This window comes from Lutra lutra, chromosome 8, assembly GCF_902655055.1.
Source record: "Lutra lutra chromosome 8, mLutLut1.2, whole genome shotgun sequence".
In the NCBI taxonomy this organism is placed as follows: domain Eukaryota; kingdom Metazoa; phylum Chordata; class Mammalia; order Carnivora; family Mustelidae; genus Lutra; species Lutra lutra.
In genome coordinates this window covers 81185444-81202830 of record NC_062285.1, presented here as the reverse complement: position 1 = coordinate 81202830, position 17387 = coordinate 81185444, and the positions used below count along the sequence as shown (strand labels likewise).

At 33.1% G+C, this 17387-nt stretch overlaps 1 protein-coding gene and 1 pseudogene across 3 annotated transcripts in view; one reads left to right on the top strand and one right to left on the bottom strand.

Moving 5' to 3' along the window:
• The window catches only part of SLCO1B3 (solute carrier organic anion transporter family member 1B3), a 68941-nt gene that overhangs the window by 33194 nt on the left and 18360 nt on the right, over nucleotides 1-17387 (top strand). For all 3 annotated transcript variants that reach the window (XM_047743052.1, XM_047743053.1, XM_047743054.1), the window contains 8 exons: nucleotides 5417-5558; nucleotides 8613-8745; nucleotides 11937-12058; nucleotides 13359-13505; nucleotides 13699-13797; nucleotides 14063-14293; nucleotides 15342-15506; nucleotides 16942-17137. In XM_047743052.1, the coding sequence (XP_047599008.1) occupies nucleotides 5417-5558; nucleotides 8613-8745; nucleotides 11937-12058; nucleotides 13359-13505; nucleotides 13699-13797; nucleotides 14063-14293; nucleotides 15342-15506; nucleotides 16942-17137 (1235 nt within the window). The remainder of the gene's footprint in view (nucleotides 1-5416; nucleotides 5559-8612; nucleotides 8746-11936; nucleotides 12059-13358; nucleotides 13506-13698; nucleotides 13798-14062; nucleotides 14294-15341; nucleotides 15507-16941; nucleotides 17138-17387) is intronic.
• Nucleotides 6275-6659, bottom strand: LOC125107707 (prefoldin subunit 4-like; annotated as a pseudogene).

Below are 17387 nucleotides of genomic sequence, written 5' to 3'. Positions count from 1 at the left end.
GTTCTATTCACTATTAAAAGTGGGGGTATCGATCTCTTATTCTTAATATGTTTCTATTTCTACTATTCTGTCAATGTTCGCTTCAAATATTTGAGTTCTAATTTTAGTTACATATATATGTGTTTACAATTATTATATCTTCTTGATATACTGACCATTTTTTCATTATATAATGTCCTTTGTCTCTTGTGAGTTTTTGTCTTAAAGACTATTTTATCTGTAGAAGTATGGCTATGCCTATTCTCTTTAGGTTCTTATTTGCATAAAATATTATTTCTCACCTGTTTGGGCAGTATAGCAAAAATACCATAGACTGGGTGACCTAAATAACAAATATTTATTTCTCATAATTTTGGAGTTTGGGAAATTCAAGATCAAGCTGCTGGCAGATTAGGTTACTGATGATGGCTAGTTTCCTGCCATAGCTGTTTTCTCATTGTGTCTACATATGATGGAAAAAGGGCAGGAGAGCCCTCTGGTGTCTCTTTTTTAAGGATGCTAATCCTATTCACGGGGTCTCTGCTTGACATAATAACCTTCCAAAGGTCCCACTTCTTAAAACCTTCTCTTTCATGATTAGGTTTTCAACATGAATTTTAAAGGGACAGAAATATTCAGATTATTACATACTTTTCCTTTTCAGCCTTTTGGTGTCCTAGATCTAAAGTGAATCTCTTATAGACATGTAGTTGAATCTTATTTTTTTTAATCAACTCAGGAAATCCATGTCTTTTAATTAATGTACTTAATCAATTTAAAGTAATTATGAATAGCAAACAACAATTATCATTTTTTCATTTGTTTTCTTTCTGTCTTAAAATTTTTTATTTTCTTTTCCTCTCTTGATGTTTCTCTTCATGTTTATATTTTTTGTAGTGATGTATTTTGATACTCCTTTCATTTCCCTTTATGTATACTCTATAGACAATAAATTGTATTATTGTATTGTATTTTATATTTCCTTTACTAGGGAATTTTATATTTGGTATGGTTTTGTGTTGCTATTCATCATCCTTTCACTTCAACTTGTAGAAACTTCAGCGTTTCTTGTAAGGCAGATCCAGTGGTTATGAATTCCCTCAGCTTTGACTTATCTGAGAAAATCTTGATTTCTTATTCTTAAAGGACAGTTTTGGGGCACCTGGGTGGCTCAGTGGGTTAATCCTGTGCCTTTGGCTCAGGTCATGATCTCAGGGTCCTGGGATTGAGCCCCACATCGGGGTCTCTGCTCAGCAGAGAGCCTGCTTCCCCATCTCTCTCTGCCTGCCTCTCTGCCTACTTGTGATCTCTCTCTGTCAAATAAATGAAAAAAAAATTTTTTTAAAAAAGGACAGTTCTGACAGATATAATATTCTTTCTTGGCAGTCTTTTTCTTTTAGTACTTTGGATACTTTATTCCTTTCTAGTTTGCAAGGATTTTTGCTGAAAAATCTGATGATAGTTTAATGGGAATTCCCTTGTATGTGATTAATCACTTTTCTCCTACTGCTTTCAAGATTTTCTTTTTGTCTGTGGCTTCTGACAATTTAATTATGATATATTTGGTGTCAGTCTCATTACATTTAACCTAGACTTGCTTCTTTGAATTTATCAAATGTGTACGTACACTTCTTTACTTAGATTTGGGAAATTTGGAGCTATAGTCTTTGAACAATTTTTCTGCCCCTTTCTCTTTCTTCTTCTGGTATTCTCATAATGCAAATACTGTTCTGCTTGATGGTGATGTTACATAGGTCCTTACATTCTTCATTTTTATTCATTCATTTTTTTCCCCCTCTTGGATCAGTCTTTGAGTTTGTTGATTCTTTTTCTGTCTGGTCAAGTTCAATTTTGAGCTCCTCTGGTGAAGTTTTCAATTCAGGTAATGTTTTCTTCAGTTTCAGAATTTCTGTTTGATTCTTCTTCCAAGTTTCCATTGCATCATTAATAATCTCACTTTGTTTATGCATTGTTTTTCTGATTTCATTTAGAGGTATCCTTATGATGAATATCCTTATGATGATAATTTTGAATTCTTTTTCTGGCAATTCATGTATCTCCGTTTCTTTAGGGTCAGTTTTGGAGGTTTAATTTCTTCCTTTGAATGTGTTATGTTTTTCTGTTTCTTTATACGTCTTACTAATTTTGTTGTTGGAAATTTGGCATTTGAAGGATCAGCCATTTCTCTCAGACTGGGTGGCTTTGTACAGGATGAGATTAACTATGTAGCCAGGCTAGAGATTATCTAGACCTCTCAAGTTTTTTCTGGATGTTTGTTCTTGGGCTATTAGAGAAGTTTGCTGGTGTCTGCTTAGGAGTTCTGCCCAGTGCCTAAGATACTGCACCCTCTCCGATTTAGTAAATTACAATACTGGTGCTCCACCTAGTGTCTGTCCTTGGTACTACAGATTCTAGTTCATTGTTCATTGTCTATTTTGAGCTTCTCAAATCTGGCCATTCACTTTTGTCAGTACTTGAATACTAACTGGTCCCTCGTGCTGCCTCCTTACAAGCCAGAACATTGGATATAAGTTCTATTCCTTTTTCTCCCCATACAGAATATGGGAGTTGGGGGTTTTGTCCCAATCGCATCAGTGATGCTTTTTTGGGGGAAGGCTCTGACAAGAAAGTTGAGAGTGTCACAGATTTTCCTACTGAACTTGTGCAGTTGGCTTCACACTGTGTAGGATGCAGAATTATGTCAAATAATTTGTGGATTTCTCACAGAGATGTTCAGTTTGTTGTTGTTAAGCTTATATATCCATGGGGTAAGGAAGATTGAGTGTTCCTATTTTGTCATCTTGTGGACATCACTCCTATCTCCATTTCTTAATTTCTGGTGTCAATAACATGATTCTTTTGAAATGACTAAAACTGGAAAATTTTCCTTTCTGTTCTATAATGTAAAGATAATAAGTGATATTATAATATGTCAAAATTGGCTTTCCATGAAGAAAATATTGATAATTTTTTCTAATCTCTCTGGACAAATTTATTTTTTTGTCCTGTGAGCCTTGTTGTTCCCTTTACCAACCTAAAAAAACTGACTTTGATACCCTTCCACCTTTGGTGTTTCATTCTTACATGACTTCCTATATTTTATATAAGAATTCTTAGTTATTTCTAATAAGTTGTAATATTTACAACTTTTCTCGAGCTCTTTCAACTTCATTGCAAGTTCCATATACAAGAAGGAAAGTACGCACAGTTTTCCAGCCATGGAAGAGCTGTATTGGGCCTTTTATCTCCTCCTCCAAGCACCTCATGTAAGACACATAGTAAGTTCTAGTTATACAACAGTTTAAAACACTTTTCAGCATCTTTGTAGCAGACACTGTTCTAAGCCCAGGGATAGGGGCACCTGGGTGGCTCAGTGGGTTAAAGCCTCCGCCTTCAGCTCAGGTCATGATCCCAGGGCCCTGGGATAGAGCCCCGCATTGGGCTCTCTGCTCAGTGGGGAGCCTGCTTCCTCCTCTCTCTCTGCCTGCCTCACTGCCTATTTGTGTTCTCTGTCTATCAAATAAATAAATAAATAAAATCTTAAAAAAAATTCTAAGTCCTGGGAATATAGCAGTGAACAAAACAGACAAAAAAAAAAAATCCTTCACTGATGAAAGTTATAGTGAGGGCAATATATATTACATACATAAATAAAATATTGTGAGGGGGATATGGTATAATTTTAAATAGGATGGATAAGGAAAGCCTCACTCTGAAAGTTACATTGAGGAAAATCCTCAAGGATGTGAAGGAATGAGTGATAGGGGGATAACTATGGGGAAGAGCTTTCCCTGCAAGAAGAAAAGCAAGAACAAAGAACCTGTGGCAAAATAATAAGCCTGGAATGCTCAAGATAAAACAAGAAGGCTCTTGTAGATGCAGAGCAATGAGCAAGAATAGAGTAACAGAAAATGAGATCAGAAAGGTAAAATGGAATATTTTTAGGGAAGGGATAATCAGGGGAGGACAGATCATTTAGAGCATTGTAGGCTATTGGAAAGACTAGATATTACTAAGAGTGAGATGGGAAAACAGGGAGCAGTGGCATAATCTAATTTTTATTTTGAAATAATTTTTGTAGTTACTGTGTTAGAGGAGACTGTAGGAGGGGTGAGAGGAGAAGGAGAAAGATCTATAAGAGGCTAATGTGATGATCTAGGTTAGACATGATGGTGGCTACCACTGGTGGTACAGGAGGTAATGAGGAAGACCTGTCTGAATCAGTTTCGGTTGCTATAAGAAAATACCACATATGAGGTTGCTTAAACAGAAATTTATTTCTCGGGACTGGAAATCTTGAGATCTGGGCACCAGCATAGTTGAGTTCTGGTGAGAATGTTCTTCCTCATTTCCAGATGGTTATATTCTTGTGTCCTCACAAAGCAGGGAGAGAGAAATAAGCCTTTTTAAGGACAGTAATCCTATCATGAGGGCTCTACCTTTATGACCTAATTCCCAAAGGATCTATTTCCAAATATCATCACATTAGGGATTAGGGTTTCAACATATGAATTTGGTGGGGACACAAACATACAGTCCATAGCAGAATAATATTTTAATATTAGAAGTAAAAGGAATTTACTTATGGGTATAAATGTGGTCTTTAAAAAAGATGAATCAACACATTTTGTTAAAATGAGTTTGAAAATAAAATATCTATAACCACTAAAGTTAAAGTTTTTGTTTGTTTGTTTTTTGTTTTTGTTTTTTAGAATGTTGAATATACTACTTTGTTGTTTTCATTTTTATTTGGACATCTCCAGTAATAGGTTTTGTTCTGTTTGGTTTTGTTCTGTTTTTATTTTTTAAAAATTTTATTTATTTATTTGAAAGAGAGAAAGAATGAGAACAAGCGAGCATGAGAGGGGGAAGGTCAGAGGGAGAAGCAGACCCTGTGCTAAGCAGGAAGCCCAGTGCAGGACTGGATCCTGGGACTCTAGGATCATGATCTGAGTCGCTCAACCAACTGAGCCACCCAGGTGCCCAATAGTGAGGTTTTATAAATTTTTTAAAAAGTTCCATTTTCCAGCGGACTTCCTGGAAATGCCATCTTTGAGAATGTCTAGCCACTCCTTGCACAATCTATACGATCATGGGAGGGGATAAAGAATAGCTTATCATCATCACCATCTCAGGTCATTATCTAGCTTCTCAAAAATCAATTAGTAATGTAAAATGAAAAATAACAGCCTCGACTGCCCTGCTCTAATTATCTCATGTTGTAACTAAGTTCGAAAATGATGCTTTATCCATATAGTGATGATAACCTTAAAAGGACTAGGAAGTACCAATTGGTATAGAGGAAAGTTGAGTATGATTTTAATGATAAAAATAATCTTTTTAAGTAAAGAAGATAAGTTATTTTTAATTCGGTACATATATAAGCATTATAGTCTTTTTATTGATCATTTTCTCTTTTCTTTCTGCTTTTTTTTAGATGTTTTTAGTGGCCCTGTCATTCAGCTTTATGTGTAAGGCACTAGGTGGAATCGTTATGAAAAGTTCCATCACTCAAATAGAAAGGAGATTTGACATATCATCTTCAGTTGCTGGCTTAATTGATGGAAGCTTTGAAATCGGTAATTTTTATTAATATTTTTATTATTAGCAACAAGATCTACAGAGGTAAAAACTGTTCATACAGCTCTACAGCACTGATTTTCAGTCAGGAGTAAATTTGCCCCCCAGGGACAATTTGATGATATCTGATGTTATTTTTGATGGTCATAACTGAGGGGAGAGAAATTGTTATAGGCATCTAATAGTGGAGGCTGGGGGTGCCACTAAACATCCTACAGTGCATAGGATAACACCCATGACAAAGAATTATCTGGCCCAGAATGTCAATAATGCAGAGGTTGAGAAACCTTGATCTATACCAACTCATTGCTTGCAAACTAATGCTTTGCAGGGCTGTACCTTCCCTCTCTCAAAATGTCCTAGTTAAAAAAAAAAAAAAAAAAAAAGAGGTTGGAGAGAGGATTATGATTCTGATGATTTGAGGAAAGAGGGACAGCTTTGAAGCAACCTCTGTTAGGTTTGTATTGTTTAACTGGGTATAAAATTGGGGATGAAAAGTGTTTTGTTTTTTAGAACATTGAATATATTGCTTTGTTGTCTTTAATCTGGATTTTTCTAATAACAGTGAGGTTTTATGTAATTATTGGATATTATTTTTCTCTTATTTTACGAAATGTTAGCTCATTACCTTGCCATCTCCCCTGCATAGATTTTTTTAAATTTTTAAATAATATTCAAGTTTATTAAACAAATTTTTAAAAGTATTATAAAATGTTTAACTTTCATCAGCATCAAGGTTTATGTTGCTCCCAAACTTTGTATATAACTGAGTCTGCTAACACCCCTGAATTAATTTCACTCTGGATTCTCCGACATCAATTTCTTCTTACAAATTTTTCTTTGTTTCTTTTAACATTTCCTATGTTTCTTCTTGAGAATGACTAATGAAAACATCATCAATTTTGTCAGGTATCATTAAGCAGTCATTATCTGCAAGCATGACGTCCTCATAAGCATCTTCTAAATTTTAGAGTTGTTTCTTTTTCACTTCTTTCTTCCTTCAGCTCTGCCTGTATTCAGTGCAAATTTGTTTTTCTTTTATTGATCTTCAAAAATAACATTGACATCTTCTCAGCCCCCTTCTTCATGACAGCTGCCATCTTAGGCCCTTTTTAGACTCTTCAGTGATTTGAAGGGACTCAAAATTATGTCTGTTGTATTAATTACAAATGAGTTTGCTGTTAACTTATTTTAAGACAGATTAGCTATTGAATATTTTTAAAAATAATTGTATAAAGAAAGACAACATTAATTTTTTTATAATGAACTCTGTCTTTTTATGACTAAGAGGTTATTATTCCCTGCATATCCTTTATTCTTCCACCTCTGAGATTTAATGAAATCACCTAAAGTTTTAGTTTTGAACTACTAATTAGCTCTAAATTCTAATTCCGTATGTGTCTCTTTTTATTGAGGAACAGATTCTTAATATTTTTGTTAAACTTTGTGCTATTTAACAGCAATTATGTGGGCATGGCTTTAGGTTTTACTAGTTTCTTTGCTTACCATTGTTAACTGAATCTTATAACTTAAGATCTCATCTTTAGTTTTTGTGAAGTGTATCTTCAAGTGGTTATTTTTTGCATGGGAAGAATTGTAAAAACATATTTTCCAAGCCCTTGCTTGTTGGAAAATGTATTTACTTTACCATTATATTCAAGTAATAACTTTTCTGATTATAGAATTAAATTTTTTAAATCTTTTTTCCTCAGAACACTTAAAATATTAACCTGGTTTATAATATTCAGTGTTACATATAAGAAACCATTATCTATGTCATTGTCACGCACCTCCTCTTTATCCCTGAATTTCAGAAATTATAACAACATATATCAGTTCTGTTTATTTTACATTAGTTAATGCTGGAGAAATATAGAAGTTTGTATCTGAAGGCTTAGGTCTTTCTTTAACTAACAGAAATCCCCCCCCCACTTTCTTATGTGTTTTCTTCTGAAACCTGTATAAGATGAATATTAAATTTCCTCACAATTTTGTTCCTTTAACTTTTTCTGTCTAAAATCCTACTTTTTTGCTTATGTTCGTTCCATCAGTCTTCTCTGATACCATCTTCCATCTTATCCAGTCCCAAAATGTACATGGTTTAAGAGTATTTTTAACTTACAAAAATTCTTTTTTGCTCTCTTATTTCTTGTCTGCCAGTTCTTATATTATAGATGCAACCTACCCTTTTACCTCTAGAGAGGCTCACTAGCTTCTTTTCAGGTTCTCCTCTTTTTAGTTTCTTTATTTAATGGTTTCTCCACAGGTTACTTTATCTGCCAGTTCATTTTGGTGCTGTTATTACATGCTTTTTTTCCCTCCATCAAATGTTCAGTAATTCTTGGTTGTTGTCTATTTGTTATTATACATGTAGCTCCAGGTGAGTCTGGTTGGTCATTACTTCTTGACTTGGAATGCTCTTCTTCTCCTTTTTAATCTAAATAACTTATGTCTACATTACATCTCAAGTGGCCTCTCCTCCAGGAAACTTTATTGTAACCCCTACCTTTTCCTTTCTGTTGTCCAGTAGCACCTCTGTTCATCTACTTATTTTTATCACTGGTATATAAGTTTCTGGAGGACAAATATTATGGTTTATTCTCTTCTTTATATTTCTAGCGCCTAGCTCTATGGCAGGTACTTACTAGGAATTTAAAGAATGGTAGGAGTGAATTAATAAATGTTTGAATGAACACCTTTCTCTCAGGTCAGGAGGATTTTCTGCTTTTTTGTTTTCCAGTCAAAAACAATTCAGTCAACTCCCAATTCTTTAATAAAATTTTGCTTCATTAATAAGACCAAGTTATTCAGGTGCTTTATTTCCTATCTAAATTTCATTCTTCTTCTTCTTAATAGCATATAAATTTACAGTGAGTAGTTTAATGTAAGTGCTTTCATCTTCTGAATTAAATTACATGATCTTTGGGGAAAAGCACCATGTCTTGTGCTCTATTCATATTCATTCTGGGGCTTTCCATTCTTTTGGACACAAAATTGTACTGGCATTGTTTGTGATAGTAAATCATACCAAAATAATTTAATTCTCTTTTTAGGAAATTTGCTTGTGATTGTATTTGTGAGTTACTTTGGATCCAAACTACACAGACCAAAGATAATTGGAATCGGTTGCTTCATTATGGGAACTGGAAGTATTTTGACTGCTTTACCACATTTCTTTATGGGATAGTAAGTGTTAAACAGCTCTATGTCATTAATTATCATTTACTCATAGATTAAGCAATCATCTTCTGAGAAGAATACCCACTAAACATGTGTAGAAATGAAATATATTTTCTATGTTATAACTAACTTATTGCTTTATCAGCCATAACTTTTGTTGATTTTGAAATATGAATAGCACGAAGGAAGATATACAGTTTCCTGGAGGAAATAAATGCATTTTTGTGACTTTTTGGTATAACATATACTTCATGTCTTTGTCTATAAGATTTTAATTATAGTCAATAAAAGTTCATCACCTAACCCACTATCATTTCTGTTGAGAGTATTGTTCTTAAGGTCATGGTATATTTATGATTAGAGTCAGATACTAATGACAGAAAACCTAAAATGGTGATGGCTTAAATAAGATAGAAGCTTATTTTCTACATAAAAAAGTACTGTAGCCAGACCAGGCATGATGGGTTCCTGCTTCTTTTTATTGTACTGCTCTGCCTTGCATGCCCTCAACCTCATGTTCCAAATTGTGACAATGTTGTTTCACGCAACAAGATAAGAGAAGGGAAGAAGAACAAGAAGAAACAGTGCATGCTGGCTGGTGCTTAAGAAGTATTTTCAGTGTTTCAGAAGTACTTCTAACTTCACATTGACCAGAACTTTTTTATATCTCACATTCAAATATCAAGACAATGGAATAACTAGACTTTATTCCAGATTGCCATGCTCCTAGCTAAAAATCCAAACTTCTATTACAATGGAAGGAGAGAAGAATGGATATTGAGAGACAATGAACTGTTTCTGCTAAAAATATTAATTACTTACTCATTGCCAAAGCCAACAGTCATGTCTTTTGGTTACCATAGTAATTCCCTCCTCACCTCCCTTTATTTGACCCTCATAAGTACTTTCTTCTTCCTGGTACTGCTTCTTTTTATTTTCATTGTATTATGTTCCTTGATTTATTTCCTATATTTGTGGCTTTGTCATGCCCATTGTTTTATTCTGCTGCTGACACCATAATGTCAGTATCGCCTAAGCTCTCTCTTCAATCTTCTTCATTTTTCATTCTAGATTATTTGTATGAAGTATGTGCATTAAATGTAGCAATCACATATATTGACTTTTTCTTATACTCAGGTCTATATAATCAGTCACCTCATGGGTGTCTCCTGCCTAACATCTGATAAGAATTTCCCATCTATATATTCAAAATCAAATTCATCACTGTGCCAAAACTGGCTGATTTTTCACTTTTTCAATAATGACTCATTTAGCCACAAGGAACAGAAACCAAAGTCAAGGGGGCTCATTCTAGATTCTTTCATTATTTCAATACACATGGCAAGTGGTCACCAAATATTGCTTATTCTACCTCCTATCTGTCAAAGTTGTTTCCTTCTTTCATCCCTATTCTTAACTTTCTTGAAGCTTCCCACATCTCTGGCCTTGACTACTTTGCCTATAATCTCAACTCCATTCTAACTCATATTCTATACTAAAATATTCATTTTTAAAACACAAATCTAATTATTTTACTCCTGCTTAAAACTCCTAATTTCCTATAGCAGTGTTTTTCAAGTGTCAGATTCTAAACCGTGAGTGGACCAATAAATCAATTCAGATTATCAAAATCAACAATTTTTGAGAGTAGAGGATAGAATAAAATAGAAGAATATACAATGTGAGAACAAACATTGTTCTGCAAAACTTTTATTTTGACTGCACATATATTTGTGAGTGTGTGTGCATATGTGTGCATATGTTGTGGTTGTGATGAAAAATGTATTTCTTACTGTTGGTCACAGTTGAAAATATTGAATGCCTCTTGTCTCTGGATTAATATCTAAACTCATTTACATATGTTTTCACTGTCTTTCTAGCTTCATCTAACTGTGCTCTCCGTGGTGGAGAACCACACTCTAGGTTTGTGGTTTTCCAAATGTGTCATAATATGTTATATTTTTGCACATGGTGTTTCTATAACCTTGAATAATTTTCCTCCTTTGTCTACCTAATTAACTCCTATCCATTTTTTTTTGCTCTTATCCATTGCTAAGATTTATTTCACATGTCATTCTCATCATGAATTCTATAATCCACCACCTCTCCTACCTCCAAGGAAAGCTAATCATACCCTTTGCCTTTGTGACAACTCAGGACTTGTTATATTAAACTTACCACATGTTTTATTATATATGTTTATTTTGTAGAGTAAAAATACCCTGAGTACAAAAGCTGTGTATTTTATTTCTAGTTCTCTGGAGCTGAGCATAATGCCTGGCCTGCAGTAGGTTGCCCTTGAGGGTCACAGGGCACCTCAGCATCTTTGGATCAGCATTTGTCCCTATTCCAGCTCCATCTCTGTTGTTATTAAGTTCTTCCTCATCAAACTGGACAAAAATTTTTTAAAACTGAGTTTTGTAGACTCAGAAAGTTGAGTGTATGTGAGAAGGAGGAGGGCATGAATATCTATGAAAGAAGACCAAACAGGTTATTGATTTTAAAAAATGTAGATGAGGGGTGCCTGGGAGGCTCAGTCTGTTAAGCATCTGCCTTTGGCTCAGGTTATGATCCCAGGGGCCTGGGATTAAGCACCCCCTCCCCAGTCAGGCTACTTGCTCAGTGGGGAGTCCACTTCTCCCTCTCCCTCTGCCCCTCCCCTTCTTCCCCCACCCCTATTGTGCTCTCTTGTGTGCCCTCTCTCGCTCAAAAAAATACATAAATAAAATCTTTTTAAAAATGTAGATGAATTGGTATGTTTGTAGATTGACTTGTAAAACGCCGTTCTAAAATTTAGTAAGTGTTAACAGAAAGTTAATCAGGAAATGAGACCACTTTTGAAGATAATTCAAATGGATGGATAGACACAGTTAGTGGGGTTGTTTTTTGTTTTGTTTTTTGCTTTTTAAACAAAACCTGAAATCAAGGTATTTCATATCTTGAACAGATTATAAGCACTCCTAGAATGATAATCCACCTTTCCTGGGAAGTATTGAATAATATGTCTTAGTGGGCATTCCCATTTCATTTTTACCCATCACTTCCCCTAAAATTCAGGCTGGGAAATTAACAAAAAGGATTCTGATAATTTAGAGAAGAAAATTGTGCAATTAAAGTAAGAAAATTCCTCTGTATGTCTGGGAAAGTGTAACTATTCAGTAGATAAGCAAAATTTTAAATCTGGTGATATTTTACAGTTACAGGTATTCTAAAGAAACTCTCATTCATCCATCAGAAAATTTAACATCAAGCTTATCAACTTGTTCATTTGATCAAAATTTGTTACTCAATAGAACATCACCTGAGGTAGCAGAAAAAGGTAAGAATTGATAGTATCACTAATAAATATTTGAAAACTGGTCAACTTAATTATATCTGTAAAAATGATTATGATATTTATAAGCAAAAGTGATTAAAAATAGGAAAAACATTTACATCTTATGTATATAAGAAAAAACAATGTTAACATATAAAGAGCTTTTAAGAAGTAATAAGAAAAGAAGAATATTTCAGTAGGAAATTGCCAAAGAATATATGCATTTAAATTAGGGGAGTGGTATAAATATGTAAAAAATATAATTTTATGAAAACACTAGTTATTATACCAATTAAAGATTTTTTTACCTATTGAGATACAAATTATGATTATAATTTTTTTACCTTTAGATGTTTCTACCTATTAGAAAAACATTAAATATAAAAAGATTTTCTACCTATTTTTATCAAAAATAAAAAGGAATGACATAGAGGTAAAGACATCTTATGCATTGCTGGGAGTATATAAGTTTCTAACTCTTTGAAAGTTAATTTTCAATATAATAAAGAACAAAAATATGCAATATGCTTAAATCAGCAATTCTACTTTTATTGACTTAGGAAAATAATCAGGAATGTACATAAGGATTTATTTATAATTATAGCCATGGTGTTCCTGTTTAACAAAATGGAAACTTAGAAATGTTTCATGAGGGGTGCCTGGATGGTTCAGTCAGTTAAGCTTCTGCCTTTAGCTCAGGCCATGATCCTGGAGCCCCTAGAATCTAGCCCCTCCTCAAGGTCCCTGCTCAGCAGGGAGTCAGCTTCTCCCTCTGCCCCTCATCTCACTCATGCTTGCTCTCTTTCTCTCAAATAATAAATAAGATCTTAAGAAAAATATTTCATGCGTAAAAAGTAAGGGATTGATTAAATAAATTACAAAACTTTTATTCAGCATACCACCATACAGTCATTAAAATTCTGGTATAAAAGAAGTCTTCAAACATGGGAAAATTGACATAATATGGTGTTAAGTTTAAAAAAAGTACATTATAATATGAGTTGGACTTTTAAGTATATAATGTACATAAATATTATGCATATTTATATGTGAACTAAAAATGTGGAGGATGTAACAAACACAAGGAACTACTCTCTGTGTTTGGTGGGGTTATAGATTTTATTTTTACTTGTTTACTTTTTGCTTTTCTATATTTTCAAATTTTATAACATGAATATGAATCATTCTTACAATTAGAAAACAAAAAATCTTAAATGAAATAATTAAGGCATTAAAGAAGTTGAGTTACTAATAGGAGTGCTAAAATTAATATTTAAAATAAAACACTATCTCGTCTACATAGGTTGTGAAAAGGAATCTGGGTCATATATATGGATATATGTACTCCTGGGTAATATGCTCCGTGGAATTGGGGAAACCCCCATAGCACCCTTGGGGATTTCTTACATTGATGATTTTGCTGAAGAAGGACATTCTTCTTTTTATTTAGGTAATGTACAGAAAATACTAGACTTTATGACTACTTTCCCTGAGTCTACCCTTGAAATAATAGTGTTCCTAACTTCATTCTTTTACTTACTAAAAAAATATTTTTAGGCATGTATAATGTTACTTTCAAAAACATATTGAAAAAGAACCATGTGTTCTTGGCATCTGATAAAATTGTTTTATAATATTTTCAGGTACCTTGCATGCACTATCAATGGTTGGTCCAATTATTGGCTTTATACAGGGATCTCTGTTTGCTAAAATGTACGTGGATATTGGATATGTAGATCTCAGTAAGTATAATCAGAACAAGGTAACATAATAACGTTCTTCAAGTACAGGACACCATTCTTCCAAATATTGGATTCACTTTTTCAATAGCCCTTTGCTGACTATTTGTATATGAAGTGTGAGCAAAATTAAAAAAAAATAGCATCTCTGAATTGATGTAATATAGTTTACTTTTTTCATATATGAAGGACAACAATCATTATTGCTCAGAATTTATTGCATTGCAAAATGATTTTTTGACTGGCTGCTTCTAATTCTTTATTCTAGGCAATATCAGAATAACTCCTAAGGACTCTCGTTGGGTTGGTGCTTGGTGGCTTGGTTTCCTTGTGGCTGGAACATTATCTATTATGTCTTCTATACCGTTCTTCTTCCTGCCCAAAAATCTGGATAAATCACAGAAAGAAACATCTTTGGATTTGCTCAAAACAAATGAAGAAAGGACTCAAATGGCTAACGTGATCAATCATAGGCAGAATGTTAGTGAAAATATTACTGGTAAGTATTTCACATTTATAATCAATTTGGAATTATTAATTTCAGTGAAAGTAGATGAAACTATTTCTTAGTTGCCATTGGATAGAAAGCTTAGTTCTGACAATATCTGATGGAAACCTTTAGAGATCTATAGAGAGAGGTATTTCAAAGTCCATATCATCCCTCTCTAAATAACTATATCTGGTTCTGTCTTGCTAGACTCTGATACTACTATTTTTTCTAAAAAAATTCCTCCAACTTTTAACTTCTATTACAGTTGGCTAACCTGATTACAGATCCAGGTCACAAAATTCTTACCACAAACAGAAATTACAATTTCTTACAAACCTGTTTGTAGGCACAAGTTGCTATACTATTATTGTCATAATGTCACCTGAAATGCAACATTATTATTCTCTTCCTCTCCTTGTACCATAAGAAAAGTGATTTATAATACTACCAGATTTACTGATACAGTATTTTATAGTAGAAAAGCTCTCTACTAGGAGTCAGATCTGAGTCCTGGTACTAAATTGAACTTTATAATTTTTTTAACTTTAGTCTTCTCATTTTTGTGAACTTTGAATTATGCTGTCTTTAAGGTAAATTTTTACTTAATAATTTTATTATTAACATAACAATATTAAGTGCTAACAAATAAGAGACATTGTATGTCTATTCACCTTGGTTTCTTGAGCATCTAGCATATTGCCTGGGACCCAGTTGAAAACCAAATATTTGTTAAATGAAGGAATAAATGAATTAATGAAATATGCTGTTGTATGGTGGAGTGCTAAGAATAAATATGAAGTGAACTGAGCAAGTTGTAAAACAGCATGTATGCATGATTTCATTTTGGGGTAAAATAAACTGAGTAGATATTAATGTACATATGGGAAAATGAAGGAAAATATAAAAAATGGTTGACAGGAATATAGGGTACTCTGACTTTCTATGTCACATGTTTAGGTAATTTTCAATCTTTTATAACTTTTATTACATTTATAAAATTAATATATTAATCTATATTTAAGCTGTATTGTAATATCTTATTTTTGTATTTTTATAGGTTTTTTCCAGTCCTTGAAAAGCATCCTTACCAACCCCCTGTATGTTATAGTACAGTTTTTGTCATTACTGCTAGCCAGTAGCCATATTGGTGCTATTACTTATGTCTTCAAATATATAGAGCAACAGTATGGTCAGTCAGCATCTGAGGCTAACATTTTGCTTGGTAAGACACATTATTTATATTCACTTGATAAGCTAAATACTACCAAGTAATTGAGCTTCAAGTGACATTTCTTTGTGAAGGTAATTTTATATTTTAGCAAACATAATTTCTAATTATTCTATTGCAAGTTTTATCAAATCTGTTGATCTCATAACATCATCATTTCTCTGCATTTGAGGCTGCCTCTCATGTTATTTTTGAGAAGATGAATTCCTAAAAGAAAGTTGTGTGTGAGTGGAACATTTAGCTATAGCATCTGCATAACTGATTTTATAAGGTTGAAATCCTGAGACAATTCCTTTTGTAATTTAATCATTATAATTTCATAATTCATGCACTTTGAATAGGACTCAGCTACATACAAAAAAATTGGACAAAAGAAAAATCAACTTAAACACATCATTGATGTCTACATAATTCAAATAAGTATCATATTTTAGGAGTTATTTTGTTATAATATCTATTTTCAATGACATATAAGAAAAGGTTTTGTTATATCATTCTTTTCTCATCCCCAGTATAATATGAGATTCTTGGGAGAGCAGTACGTTACCCTGTACAGTACTCAACACATTGTAGAAACTCAATAAATATTTGATAAATTGAACTGAATTTGTCAAGTGGTATGTGAGTAGGTCATTAGTAAGCAAGAAAATAATAATTTTGTTGGATACTTTTATTGAGCTTATGATAAAAATTTAAACTGTGAGAGTTAAGTTTGACTCCCAGGTCATGTTCCCAGCCTGAATTTGTTGTTGCCGTTAGAGGGATCTCCGCCCTTAATAGCTCTTGTAGAACAGTGACATGGAAAAATTATACCATAGATCAATCATTTTTAATACCATATTTAGTCCTGCTGATCATCACATGGCATAGGTATGTTTGGATACAGAAGAGGTATTAATTCTAGTAGTTAACTTTAAAGTGATGGGCAAATTTGGAATGAGTTTTTAAGGAATTGGAACTCTTCATTTTGAGGAGATGTAAAGGGTTTTATTTTTTATTTTTTTTACTTTTTTACTATGTTCAATTACCCAACATATAGTACATCACTAGTTTTGATATAGTGTTCAGCGTGTAAAGGATTTTAGATGGTAGGATGCAAGACTTACAGGCAGGAAGATGATAATTTTGTTGCTGTTTTCCAAAAAAAAAAAAAAAAGTTCCTCATAAAAACCATCGATTAATACATTCAAATATCCTAGTCACTTTTGCTATTGGGGAACCCAGATTCTCAGCATTGGCATCAAGAAATTATTTCTCTTTCTCCCATGTAGTACACTGGTCTCTTACCTCCATCCAGTGCTATCGACTTTCTACTTACGGAATAAGATGGGATGAATTTGGTTGATGCACTCTGTGTTTTCTTTATAAAGATATTTCAGAATAACCATATTTATATAATCACAATCTTTTTCTCTTTCTTTACTTCTAGGAACCATAACCTTACCAACTGTTGCAACTGGAATATTTATAGGAGGATATATTATTAAAAAATTCAAACTTACCTTGCTTGGAATTGCCAAATTTTCATTCTGTACCAGTGTATTGGCTTTCACATTTCAACTATTAAATTTTGCATTAATTTGTGAAAACAGATCAGTTGCTGGCCTAACTTTGACCTATGATGGGTTTGTATATATCAATATATTAGTTGCAAAATGTATAAACTATCCAATGTGAAAGATTATAAGGAAAAGAGGGCAGATAGCAATCTTAGCTAAACTTTCTTTTGAGAGAAATTTCAATTTACAAAATCTTAAAATGTCCACTTCCTAAGATCTCAAAAAAATTCTTTTATTCCTAGAAGAAAACCTACAAAAGTTGTAATAATGATAGTTATTCTTTATGGGGTGCTATAATGAAGATAGGTACTTTTAC